Genomic DNA, 14,314 nt, shown 5'->3' on the forward strand with positions numbered 1-14,314 from the left:
ATACACCCAAAGACTCTCCGCTAGTGAGAACACGAGCGATGGACCAAAATAGCGACAAAACGGTAAGTTTTATTATGATTTGTGTCGTATTAATATTCAATAGCGATCTAATGTTTACTGGTTAAGTTCGTGTTCATGTTTTTGTTTAATTAGAACGATATTGTCTATTAATCAACCAAGTTCATAAGTAGGAATATGTTTGATGGCGATATGAAGTGGTATTTGCCACACAGTTTAATTTTCAATGGCATCCATTGATTGAGGTTTCTGGTTAATGTTTCAGACTGCTTTTCAGCACCACGGACAGCTCACATCTCTTTCAACTTTTGTGTCTGACACATTTTAATGAGTAATTCATGCCTCTTGTTTGATCTATATAATGTACACAACATAACTTGCTGCGTTTTTAAGCAATAGCTGAACTAGCAGGCTCTTTATGCGTCATGCATCTCCACTGTTGGTGGTTTGTCACGGATCCAACTGAACAGAATGCGCTTTATAAGTTTGCCCAACAATTTTGCTTTAAAACAAATCAGGTTTTCTGCCGAGTTAAAGTCCTGGCTGTTTAAAAATGTATAGATTCTTTGAAATTAGAAAACAAAATCTAAACTAGAGGATCATTATTCTGTGTTCAAATACCAACTCTGTATCTTGAGTAAAAATATATGAAGGATCAATTTTATGAAATATACATGAGGCTGTGTTCAAAGTGGGTTTCTACAAGTCTGTTACAACAAAAAAGTAGTATTAATTATGGATGGGCATTTATCAATAATGGTGCTCAAATCCCTTACAGATGTTCTCTTGACATGACAACCCTTAAACCTTGCAGTATAACAATAGATGAGCTAAAATTGATTTTTTTTTTCTTTGTGTTAAAGCTTGAAACCACATTGATTATGTTTTGGCTGAAAACCAGGAACTTGTCCTGTTTGTTTGTATGTTTGTTTGTTTATTTTAGAAATGCTTCTCTATTGTTGTGTCTTCAGGTTTATAAATCATTGTAAGATGTTTAATTTAACACCATTTACAGAAAAGTGCCGTATATAATCCAAAGATATAACAAAAAAACGAGCTCTGAGATACTGAAAACACTGTTATCATGAGTTGGTCATGTGAAATGATCACCATACTCATTCATTCATTTTTCTTTGGCTCAGTCCCTTATTTATCAAGGGTCGCCACTGCAAAATGAACCATCAACTATTCCAGTATATGTTGTACGTGGCAGATCCCCTTCCAGCCACAACCCTGTACTAGGAAACACCCATACACCTATACTGCATGTCTTTGAACTGTGGCAGAAACCAGAGCACCTGGAGGAAACCCACATGAACACGGAGAACATGCAAGCCAACTGGCTCAATCTGCACTCGAACCAGCTACCTTCTTGCTGTGAGGTGACTGTGCTAACCATTGAGCCACTGAAATGCAGGCTTTAGATTTTGATAATCATGCAAAACTGTTTCACATTCTCGGGTAATGTCATAATTAATTAATCACCAATTTTACTCGCATTTGGCACTTAAAGGGATAGTTCACCCAAAATCGTAAATTCTATATTCATTTACTCAACCTTTACTTGTTCAAAACCTGCTAAGAAGATATTTTTAAGAAAGTTAAAAACCATTATTACCATTGGCTTTTATAGTTCTACTGTATTTATTTTTCCTTTCATGGAAGTCAGTGGTAGTGCAGTGGGTAGCACAACCGCCTCACAGCAAAAAGGTCACTAGTTCGAGCCCTGGCTGGGTCAGTTGGCATTTCTGTGTGGAGTTTGCATGTTCTTCCCATGTTTGGGAGGAGTTTCCTCCGTGTCCTCTGGTTTCCCCACAGTCCAAAGACATCCGGTATACGTGAGTTGAATAAACTAAATAGACCATAGTGTGTGTGAATGCAAGAGTTTATGGGTGTTTCCTGGTATTGGGTTGTGGCTGGAAGGGCATCCGCAGCGGCGTTAAAAAAAATATGCTGGATAAGTTTTTGGTTCATTCCGCTGTGGCGACCCCTGATTAATAAAGGGACCAAGCTGGAATAAAACGCATGAATGAATGAAGTCAATGGTTACAGGTTTTCAGCTTTCTTCAAAATATCTTCTTTGAGCTTAACAGAATAAAGAAACTCATAAAGGTTTATAACCCCTTAAGGGTAAGTAAATATTGAATTCAGGTAAGTTTAATGCCTTTAATTTTATGAGCTGAATAAAATTCTGAACCAGCACAAGAATCTAAATCAATACATGTTTTAAGATGTGAACGTTGATCATCTCCAACCAGGTGATGCATTTCAAAGGGATCTGAGATCAAGCGAACTTCTTGGTGTGCGTTTCAACTTTGTTTTCCTCCAGATCCGCAGATATTCAGAGTAAGGCCGAGAAATCCTCACACTTTTGAATAAGACGTTGCCCTGGCGACAGCTCATCCTTATCACGACTCTCGCAAATATGCACCTCTGTGATTCAGTGGGAGGTTGATGATCTCCAGGGAAAGTGCTGTTCTGAACATTTCTGCTTCTTCTCACTCTTTCAGATGCCCTGAGGGTCTATACCTGTGTCCAACACTCTGATCTGACAGAGGAAATGGGGGTTTTTCATTTGCTGGTGTTTGTGCTGATTGGGAACAGATTGGGTCCTACCCGGATTTTAGCCGAGGCCCAGGCTAGTGAGCGACGAGTTTTGGCCCACATTCCTGGAGACATCATTATCGGGGCACTTTTCTCCGTCCACCATCAGCCGCCAGCAGACAAGGTCCACGAGCGCAAGTGTGGCGCCGTCCGAGAGCAGTATGGCATCCAGCGGGTGGAGGCCATGATGCACACCCTGGACCGCATCAACGCAGACCCGCTCATCCTTCCCAACATCACCCTAGGCTGTGAAATCCGAGACTCCTGCTGGCATTCTGCCGTGGCTCTGGAGCAGAGCATTGAGTTCATCCGGGACACTCTGGTCTCAGCCGAGGAGGAGGAAGGCATGGCTAAATGTTCCACCGAAGGCGGAGGGACTCCCATGAAAGGGAAGAAGCCTATTGTGGGTCTGATCGGGCCTGGATCCAGCTCTGTGGCCATCCAGGTGCAGAATCTACTGCAGCTCTTCAATATTCCCCAGATCGCGTATTCGGCAACCAGCATGGATCTCAGCGATAAGTCTTTGTATAAGTACTTCATGAGAGTGGTGCCCTCTGATGCCCAACAAGCCCGGGCAATGGTGGACATCGTCAAAAGATACAACTGGACCTACGTTTCTGCCATTCACACTGAAGGTATGTGATCTCTGCCTCTGGGGAGAGATTTCAGTTTCATGGGTTATTATGAGATTTTTCACCATTTGAACTAAATCTGCCCTCAAACTCTTTTTCTTTTAAGCTGAATTCTCTCTTTTTCCAGCTTGGTGGTTTAATTTCTTGCTCGCATTAGTGCTTCACAAAAGTGTTCTAGTGAGATCTTTAACAGCACATAACACTATTATTTAAAGTGTTAAATCCTCCACGTTCTCAAGATGAGAGATTTCCTGAGGGATTTTATTAGGTGATAATGTATCACTGTAACTGTTGCTTTATCTTGGCTTAAAGAGCTAAATGTCTTTATTATTCTTAAAAGGAAATGTTTCTCACTTGTAATGTGCCACATTAAGTCAATATTCAGATATCTGGTATTCATTTTAATAATTTGTTGATTTAATATAAATTTAGTAAATTATACTTGACACCAGATTTATCATGGGTGTGTTTTCATTTTTCATTTTTCATTTATTTCATTTTTCATTTATTTCAAGTTCTATTGATATTTATATATCATTATATAAATATAATGATATATACATTTATATGTTAATTATTAATAAAAAACAATTATTATTATTATTATTATTATTATTATTATTATTATTATTATTATTATTATTATTATTATTATTATCACAATGAGAATAATGGCAATGGCAACACAGTGGCTCAGTGGTTAGCACTGTCACCTCACAGCAAGAAGGTCAGAGTTTGTATGTTCTCCCAGTGTTTGTGTGGGTTTCCTCCGGGTGCTCTGGTTTCCTCCACAGTCCAAAGACATGTTTTATGGGTAAATTGAATAAATTAAATTGGCCGTAATTTATGTGAGTGAATGAGTGTGTATTGGTGTTTCCCAATACTGGGTTGCAGCTGGAAGTGCATACGCTGTATACAACATATGCTGAATAAGTTGGCGGTTCTTTCTGCTGTGGTCAAAGAAAAATAAATAAATGAATGAATAATGGCGAAAAAATAAAAATGTAGTAATACTGCCAGTAATAAAAAAATGCAAGTAATAAAAATTACACTGAGATATATATATATATAATTTTTATTTATTTTTTTTTTCCTATCAAAAATATCCTTTCATATTAAAATAAGTCTACATGCATTTAATTTTATTATTGTTTTTTTAATGAAATGGTTTCCACTTTAAGTTAACTATTATTACCCTTGTGTATATTACAAACTCAAACGGGTTGACTAGATGATTGATGAGCTCACAGACAGGTGATAATTGCTAGAGTGTAGTTAAATGTGGAACCAACCCGGTTTTCACCCACATACAAAACAAAGAGCTGTGAAATGCTCCATAATGTTGATTCATTTGCCTGCAGTTTCTTTTGCTTCAGTTGTTGGATATCATACTTTGACCTTTTATAATTTCTTCATGGGTATCATTTTATAGGCACCACGTATAAAATCCAGATCAAATATTTGTAATCACATTTGGTTTGATCGTTTTTGTTTGGAAAACAACCGAATATAATCCTACAGAAATAGTTAAAGAAAGCTGCTTGTATTGAGCTGTGGATGAAGTACACAAATCAAACAGTCGAGTAAAAATAGAGATACCCTGAAAATGTTTGCCCCAGTAATAGTGCATTCTTTTTATATACTACAGTAGTAAAAGTAAGTAATTCTTATCTATGAATGTTTATTTATTTTATTTTTTTTCCATGAAAATTGATCCCCCCCCCCCCAAAAAAAAAATATATAATTATTGATATAAAACATGAACATTAATTTGTGATAATTTGATATCACATTTATTTTAAAATTCCCCATTTAGGTAGTAATACTCACATATGGACATGTCGGCATTCAAAGACTTCAGCGGGCTTTAAAAGCTTGACAATTTATTCTGATTATGATTTTTCATTTACAATAATAAATACTAAAATTCATTGATAACTTTCTTTTCGAGGTATCAGTCAGAGGCACTTCAGTCTTTAAGGATATCCCATCTTTAACTCGTTTTGAACCCATTTGTAAATTCAGTGAAACCTGTACTATAATTCACTCTTGCTCAATCATTTGAATCAGTGAGTTGTTGACTGGAGACTACAGACTCTTCTGAATGAATAGTTTGAATTAATGTATAATTTACTGAAGAGCTCTGAATTAAGCATTTGAATCAGTGAATCGTTTACTCCTGACTTGCTCTATATATTATTGAAATCAGTCGTGAACTCCTAACTTTATCTTAATAGTTAATTTCAATTACTGAATTACTAACTGTAGACATACTCTGAACGGATCATCTGAATCAGTGAGTTCTTAACTGGATACTCACTCTGACCGACTCATTTGAATCAGTGAGTTGTTGACTGGAGACTAAATCTGTGCAAATAAATTGAATCAGTGTATCATTTACTGAAGACTTGCTCTGAATTGATTGTTTGAATCAATGAATTCTTTACTCCTGACTTGCTTTTAATAATTAATTCCAATTACAGAATTGTTAACTGTCAACATACTCTGAATGGATCATTTGAATCAGTCAGTTGTTAACTGGAGACTCGCTCAGACCGAATCATTTGAGTCTGTGAAAATTTCAATGTAGACCCGCTCTGACCGACTCATTTGAATCAGTAAGTTGTTGACTAGAGATTTGCTCTGAACAGATCCAAGCGAATAATTTGAATCAGTGTATCATTTACTATAGACTTGCTCTGAATTGATTGTTTGAATCAATGAATTCTTTACTCCTGACTTGCTTTTAATAATTAATTCCAATTACTGAATTGTTAACTGTAAACATACTCTGAATGGATCATTTGAATCAGTCAGTTGTTAACTGGAGACTCGCTCAGACCGAATCATTTGAGTCGGTGAAAATTTCAATGTAGACCCGCTCTGACCGACTCATTTGAATCAGTAAGTTGTTGACTAGAGATTTGCTCTGAACAGATCCAAGCGAATAATTTAAATTGGTGTATCATTTACTGAACACTTGCTCTGAATCGATCATTTGAATCAGTGAATCGTTTATTCCTGACTTGCTCTGTGAATTATTGGAATCACTGAATCGTGAACTCCTGACTTGCTATTAATAGTTCATTTTACTTACTGAATCATTAACTGTAGACTTACTCTGAAATAATCATCTGAATCAGTGAGTTGTTAACTGTAGACTCACTCTGACCAAATCATTTTAATCAGTGAGTTGTTAACGGTATACTCGCTCTGACCAAATTATTTGAATTAATGAGTTGTTGACTGGAGATTTGCTCTGAACAGATCATTTGAATCAGTTAATCATTGACTGAAGACTAGTTCTAAACAAATATTTTTAATCAGTGTATCATTTCCTGAAGACTTGCTCTGAATTGATCATTTGAAAAAGTGAATTGTTTACTCCTGACCTGCTCTATAGATTATTGAAATCACTGAATCATGAACTCCTGACTTGTTCTTAATAATTTGTTTCAATTACTGAATCATTAACTGTAGACATACTCTGCATGGATCATTTAAATCACTGAATCCGTTGACTTTTATCTGCAGATTATCAGAATCACTGAATTGTTAACTGTTGAAATTATCTAAACATGTTATTTAACTGATTAAATTGTTTACTGTCAAATTTTACATGATCTTTTGAATCATTACATTGTATGTAGTCCTGTTGTGGACTGTTTGATTCAATGATTCAGATAGTCCTATTCTGAAGAGACCAGATAATTTACTGAATCGTTTAGCAATGATTGCTCTATACTGATCATTTAAATCGTTGAATCAAAAAAGAGGCAGCAGATCAGTCCAGTCCACAAATAAACAGTCTAGTGTGATTTATGATTCACTTTAGAATAAGTTTTTAATTTCTACAACATTTCTTTTTGTAACATTTATTAGTTTATAATACTCGGATAGCATTCGACGTCAATCACCGTCATACATGTACCTTCCCACAGATTAGTCTCCATACATCTATTGTTTCCTCATGTTCAAGCGAGTCTTTGATGTTAGAAAACCACCCCGTCGATGTTTTGCATAGACCGAACACAGACTGAATGTTTAATAGACACGCATATTGTGTTGCTGCCGCGCTTTTGTTTTACCCTTTTTTTTGGCCTCACGGCGGACCACAAAACAAACAGAAATCATTAGCTGAAAGGGCGACCCCCATGATCATTTACATCTTTAGCTCTGTGGGCGTTTAATGAATTTTCCTGTTTGAGCAAACACACTGTTTAAAGACTTGTCACTTCTGCAGCGTCTCGCTCTCTGTAGGAGGGAAAGAGTCAGCCGAGGTCGACAAAATATCTGTTAGGGTGTTCAGGGGTCATTTTAGACACTTCTTGGATTGCGAGACCACTTGTTATTTTGCTCTTTATTAATGAAATGCCATGAAAATATTATGCAACTTTAATCATATATCCATTTTTATCCGAGACAGAAGGTTCTGGTGAAGTTTGAGCGCAGAGAGAGAGAATTAAATCACTGAACTGGCACCGAGGAATGAAAGATTTGAGAAAGTTTTTTTTTTCCCCTGAGGAGAGAGATTAGAGATGGAGTCATGCACACTTGGAAGTACACTTCTCAAATCACTTCACAGAGAACACGAATGAAATCAGTTTGATAGTCAATATGTTTGATAGTCAATATGATATAATAATTATATCTTCTTAAATATTTACTCCATGGCAATAATGATAACAGGATGTTTGTTGATCACACAATTCTTCAGAATTATTTTTCTTGTTTTTCTTGAAAAATATTTGTTCTGTCATACTGACTTTTGCAAACAGTTTGTGGTGATTTAGAATGAGACACAACGTAAAACATTACAAATGGCAAAAGGGTTACAAAACTGTATTCAACGTTGAATAAATGTTAGAGGATATTTCACACTGCACTAAAAAACCTATTCATTATATTGAACACATTTTATTAAGTGGATGTAAACAATTTATATGATCTGAATTTACTAATTAAATTTGGTAATGATCAACTTTATTAATTTGTTTAAATTCAGCCCATATAAATTGCTTGCAACCACTTAACGTAAAAAAATGTAGTTAATCCAATAAATCTTTATTTTCAGTGTTTTATAAAGAAAAACATATTTTTTAAATGATTTATAAATATTTTAAATATTTTTCTTATTTTTACTGTATTTACTGTTTTTTTTTTACTTTATAATATTTTGAAACATTACAAAAGGTATAGCTAGCACATGGTCACTGTGTGATTTGGTTCTCAAGAACATTTCTTATTTTTATCATATAAACTAAATATTCTTACTGCCACTTTTTTTCCATCAGCTAAATCCAGAATTGGTGGATAAATATATTTAAGTAACATATAGTTATAAATAAATAATAAATATATTTAAATAGTATATTTTAAGGACTTTTTAGTTGCATAAATGACATGCAGAGACATATATGATGTGGACATGAAAATGAACTTCATTGATACCTAATATGTGCTGCAGTTTTAGCAATATTATTTGGATACAGTATATTTTCTTGAAACTCTCATGTGAGGATGAACAGCAATGGATATTTCTCACCTTGCAAACACAGTTTACACACTGGAACGCTAATGGCAGCTTGGAGTTAAGTGCTTTTCAGTGGGATGTGATGGTAATAGGGGATCTCAGGGACATACAGTTGAAGTCAGAATTATTAGCCCCCCTGAATTTTCAGCCCCCCTTTTTATTTTTCCCCCAATTTCTGTTTAACAGAGAAAAGATTTTTTTTCAACACATTTCTAAACATAATAACTCATTTCTAATTACTCATTTGTTTTATGTTTGCCATGATTACAGTAAATTATATTTGACTAGATATTTTTCCAAACACTTCTATTCAGCTTAAAGGTACATTTAAAGGCTTAACTAGGTTAATTAAGTTAACTAGGCGTGTAAGGGTAATTAGGCAAGTTATTATATGATGATGGTTTCTTCTGTAGACTATCAAAAAATATATATAGCTTAAAGAGGCTAATAATTTTGACCTTAAAATGGTGTTTAAAAAGTGTATAACTGCTTTTATTCTTGCCAAAAATAAAAATTAAAAATAAGACTTTCTCCAGAAAAAAAAAATATTATCAGACATACTGTGAAAATTTCCTTGCTCTGTTCAACTATACAGTTGAAGTCAGAATTATTAGCCCCCCTTTGAATTTTTTTTTACTTTTTAAATATTTCCCAAATGATGTTTAACAGTGCAAGGAAATGTTCACAGTATGCCTGATAATATTTTTTGTTACTTGTTTTATTTCATCTAGAATAAAAGCAGTTTTTTAATTTTTAAAAACCACTTTGTAAAAATTATTAGCCCCTTTATGCTATATATCTTTTTCGATATTCTACAGAACAAACCATCATTATATAATAAATGCCCAATTAGCCTAACCTGCCAAGTTAACCTAATTAACCTAGTTAAGCCTTTAAATGTCACTTTAAGCTGTATAGAAGTATCTTGAAAAATATCTAGTAAAATATTATTTACTGTCATCATGGCAAAGATAAAATAAATCAGTTATTAGAGATGAGTTATCAAAACTATTATGTTTAGAAATGTGCTGAAAAAATCTTCTTTCCGTCAAACAGAAATTGTAGAAAAAAAATAAACAGGGGGCTAATAATTCAGGGGGGTGTAATAATTTTGACTTCAAGTATATACATGCCTATTTTTATTTATTTATTTATTTTATTTTATTTTTATTTATTTATTTTTTTAGTTCCATCAACAGAGCTTATAATCTAATATTTTTGTACATTGATTTAGAAGAAATGGGTGTATGTGGTTAAAATTTATCTGTATGTTTGGGTTTTATCAAACCATGTCTGCATTTGTATCAAATTCGCACCTCGTAAAATGTGTGAAGACTGGGAGCATTCCTCACACAAAAGTAGGTGACCTGATTTTTATGTAAATTGGGGGAGTTTACCCCTGACGCGCGAAAGAGGGGCAGCATGGCCTGTTTTTCATTAGTTTTTCTAAGCATGAAGAAGTAATATCTATTTGTTCTTTCTGAGCATTTCCAAGAAGCAAAGCATGTAATATGAACCCTTTCATTGAATATTAACTCTGTAGGTGACTTAGGTGCAGTAAATCTAAATTTAAATTCAACATAACACCCCAAAAATATTGTTTCATGTGTCAAATCTAAATTTACATGATTACTCAAAAACCGTGTTCAATATCAACCCAGACTTTTTGGAAATTCATGATTATGCCAACAAAATCTGGCGTACAGTATGTTACTTCAGAGACATTTCAAATGATGCAAGTTTTACTATTTTCCATCTTTTGTTGTTGTAGCTTTGTTAAACAGTTTCAAAACAAAATATTTAATATCTGGTTTGCTAAATAGTGTTGGGTCTTAAATTGAATTATGACAATAAGAATGATTAGTCATTTTATGTTTAATTATTGTGTTTCAGTTATTGTTTCATACTGTAAAATATTTACTTTGACATTTAAATATGCTGTTCAGCTTTAAGAACACAATTGATGTTTAGCGCTACTGAGAGCCCGTCTGTAACTATAGTAACTGACTAGTGTGTGTTCGGAGTTCGCTGCTGTTTTCAACTACAATAACTTCAGTAAACAGTTTTGTTTAAATTTGCTGCCAAGAGGAAAAGACAGAACAAATGTTCAAATGCATGGTCAGTTTTCTCTGAAACATGGTAAAAGTGATTCTATTACAGAAGGTGTTTGGAACCAAAAGTCTGATGTTTTGCAAATTTGCATGCGCGATTCAATAGTATATATAATAGTATAAGGTTTTTTTTTTTGTTGTTTTTTTGTGAAGGATATCATAATAGTATACTGACCTCTGCTTTTTATACCAACATGTATACCTTCAGGCAATGCCTTCTCCAATGCAACTACAAATAAACCCTGGATGTATTTTAAAGTCTTGTTTAGACTCTTGATATACCGTTTTTAGCACAGAATCACAAAATAAACTAATATTTAATATTTATAATAACAAACTACTATATTAAACTACAGTATTCTCATCAGTATCAACTGCCAAATCCACAGAAGGCTAAATCAAAAGCACACAAAAACAATCAAGTGCACATAATCTTTATTATGTCTATTAGGCCTAAGGTTTTTTTATTTTTAAGTATTTCTCTTTTCTTTTTGGGTTTATTGGAACTTAATTAGAATAAAATCTAAGTATCATCTTTTGATATGATGTACCTTTGAAGAAAAAATTATGTCCATATATGTGGACTTGTGGACAGAATTTACATAAAACACTTTTTCCAGACTGTTTTTAATGAGCTGCGTAAAAACTTGCTGGATAAGTTGGCGGTTCATTCCGCTGTGGCGACCCCAGATTAATAAAGGGACTAAGCTGACAAGAAAAATGAATGTTTTTAATGCATATTTAACATACACATTTTTTTAAACATGTTTTGACTATCAGACAGTTAAAACAACATTATTTGCCCATTTTTGACTGTTAAAAACAGGGTTTGGGACATTTCATCTGCTGCAAAACAGTTGCAGGTTGACACTGTATGTCAGTAACAAAATATAAAACCTTTAAAGCATTTAAAATACCCACTTAAGAGCTAAAATGTGCTGTTCATGGATGTGGCCACTAAGCCCTAGGAGGTTAATGTGAACAGCTGGCGAAGAAACTACATGTGTATCGGTATATTAGATCTGTGTAGCAGCATCTCTCTGACATGCAGAAACATACTAAAAAGCATGGCATAGGATTTACACTTTACACTTCAGAAAAGTCCATTAAGGGAATATAGTGAGAATCGATGCTCCCTTCTTTTCACAATGCATTGAGAGACTTGTAAGGCAGCAAATGTTTCATTGCACTAGAAGTATTTTGTGATTGACAGAGACAGCCCTCAAAATGGCCGACTCCCTTATCAGTGCCCTGACCAGTGAACAAGGGAGCTGATTGAAATTCACACAGTGTCTTCAGGTGTGATAACCATGACATTTTTTTTTATTATTGACTCTGATCTTAATTATTAAAATAGATAGTTTAACGTCTTGACAGTTATTCCTAATATGTACGTTCCTGGAAAAAAACCATGACTACAATCAAATCTTTTAGGGAAGTTCAGAAACAATGCTTATGTATCGAGACTATAAACTTTGGGTTGTTGGAACCCAACATTGGGTCAAATATGGACAAACTCAACCATTAGTTTAAAAAGTGTCATTTCAATTTAATTGAAATTAAATCAATGTTGGGTTTGTTCATATCTGACCCAACATTGAATTATGACAACCCAGCATAGACATAAAAACTCTTGAATTGGACTCTTTGCAGATCCCAAACTATATTATTGTACACTAAAGGAAATTAAAGGTGTAATAACCATGTCACAACCTCTTTGAGCCTTAAAAGATGTTTTAAAAATCATTCACTCTTTCGATTTTAGGGAATTATGGAGAGAGTGGAATGGAGGCCTTCAAAGACATGGCAGCGAAGGAGGGCATCTGCATTGCCCACTCCGACAAGATCTACAGTAATGCTGGAGAGCAGAGCTTTGACCGTCTCCTCGATAAACTGAGAAGTCACTTGCCCAAAGCTCGTGTGGTGGCATGTTTCTGCGAGGGCATGACCGTACGGGGCATCCTCATGGCCATGAGACGTCGCCGCCTGGTTGGAGAGTTCCTGTTGGTTGGCAGGTGAGTAACCCAAAACATTCACTTCATGCGTATGGGTTTACATTCGTGGCAGACACTTTCCTATAAGAGCAGCTGCAAGAAACTCTCCTGAATTTTGCTTGTGAGCTAAAGCAAGTCATCTTGACAGGTTTGGAAAGCAAACCGTTTTGTTTTTTTTTTCTCAAAGTGTAGGTGGTGTATAAGAAAAGTGTACTGCACATCTACAACACTTACTGATGCAAACAAGTACTTGGGAAATCTAATGACCAGGGCTTGTTGCCACATGCTTTTCTTTAGTGAATTTTTGGTTTTGAGTAGATTTTGGTTTCAATGTTCATTCAGTGTCAATTCTGTATATTTCAGTGTTTATTCTGGAGACAATTCATTAGATATTTAATTTGCTGTTGAGGCATGTCAAATTATATTGTCATATAATGTCAGAAGGGAAAAAAGCAACTGTGATTAATATTTGAAGGTTATTTTTGAACAGTGTTTATTTGCTGTTTAAAGAATTGGAGTTATATTCATATTCATTTATATGAACTTTAGACAACACAATACCATTTTTTAACCCCAAGAGGAGTTTAGAAATCAGAAATTGGTGGAATAATCAGATTTTTTATGAAAACAAATTAAAACATGTTTTACCCTGGATATCAAAACCAGTTATAATGTTCAGCTTTTCAGGTTTACTTTTTTTTAGGTTTAGATTTATAAAACATGAACTCTTACTGTGTGCTCATACCGAAGACAGTGAGAACGTCAAAGGTTGCTCTGGCCAACCTGGCGACAATGATGTCGGCCTTCAGCTCTGGCGACGAGAGCTTCAAAATTCGTTACATTGATCTCGTATTTAAAGGGGCTGTTGCAGCATATCAGTTAGATTCCTGCATAAAGCATGCTTTATAATGTGAAAATGTTGCACACTTCTTATTAAAATTATTCAACAATGGAATATCAAATTGCATGTGGTGTGGCTTTTCTCCGCTTAATTATCCAATATATCCATATTTCTGAAATATCCTGAAGCAGCAATACTGTTTTGTACTGTCGCATGAGGTTCCCGCTTTTTTAAAGATAAATATATATAACAATAATGCACATCAGTAACTCGCCAGTAACTTATTTAATGCATGTTCCTGTAAGAAAACATTGTAAATAATAGGAAATCCGGCGACCACAATAATCAAACCCTTGGGAACAACTGTGGTCGGAACCAAAGTTCACAGGTCTGTGTTCTCTGGACTCCTCTCAAGTGGTGGACTTCTTTGTTCAGATTGCTTGCCGCCGAACCGCATCATAGCTCATTATCATAAAGTTAACTTGTTTTCAACTCTCTTCGACGCCCACACTGGCGAAGATGCGCCATGCTGCTCCTCACCGATTATCACCGTCGGCTCTCATTGAAAATGAATGACTTCT

The 14,314-nt window shown here is 34.8% G+C and overlaps 1 protein-coding gene across 3 annotated transcripts in view; it reads left to right on the forward strand.

Annotated features, from left to right (window-relative positions):
• Positions 1-14,314, forward strand: part of grm5a (glutamate receptor, metabotropic 5a) — a 49,946-nt gene continuing 35,632 nt past the window's right edge. For 2 of the 3 annotated variants that reach the window (XM_087269679.1, XM_087269681.1), the window contains exons 1-3: positions 1-62; positions 2,529-3,257; positions 12,664-12,913. In XM_087269679.1, the coding sequence (XP_087125805.1) occupies positions 2,579-3,257; positions 12,664-12,913 (929 nt within the window). In that variant the 5' untranslated portion in view covers positions 1-62; positions 2,529-2,578. 3 annotated transcript variants of the gene reach the window in all.

This window comes from Danio rerio, chromosome 10 (assembly GCF_052040795.2).
Source record: "Danio rerio strain M-AB ecotype USA chromosome 10, GRCz13ab, whole genome shotgun sequence".
In the NCBI taxonomy this organism is placed as follows: Eukaryota; Metazoa; Chordata; class Actinopteri; order Cypriniformes; family Danionidae; genus Danio; species Danio rerio.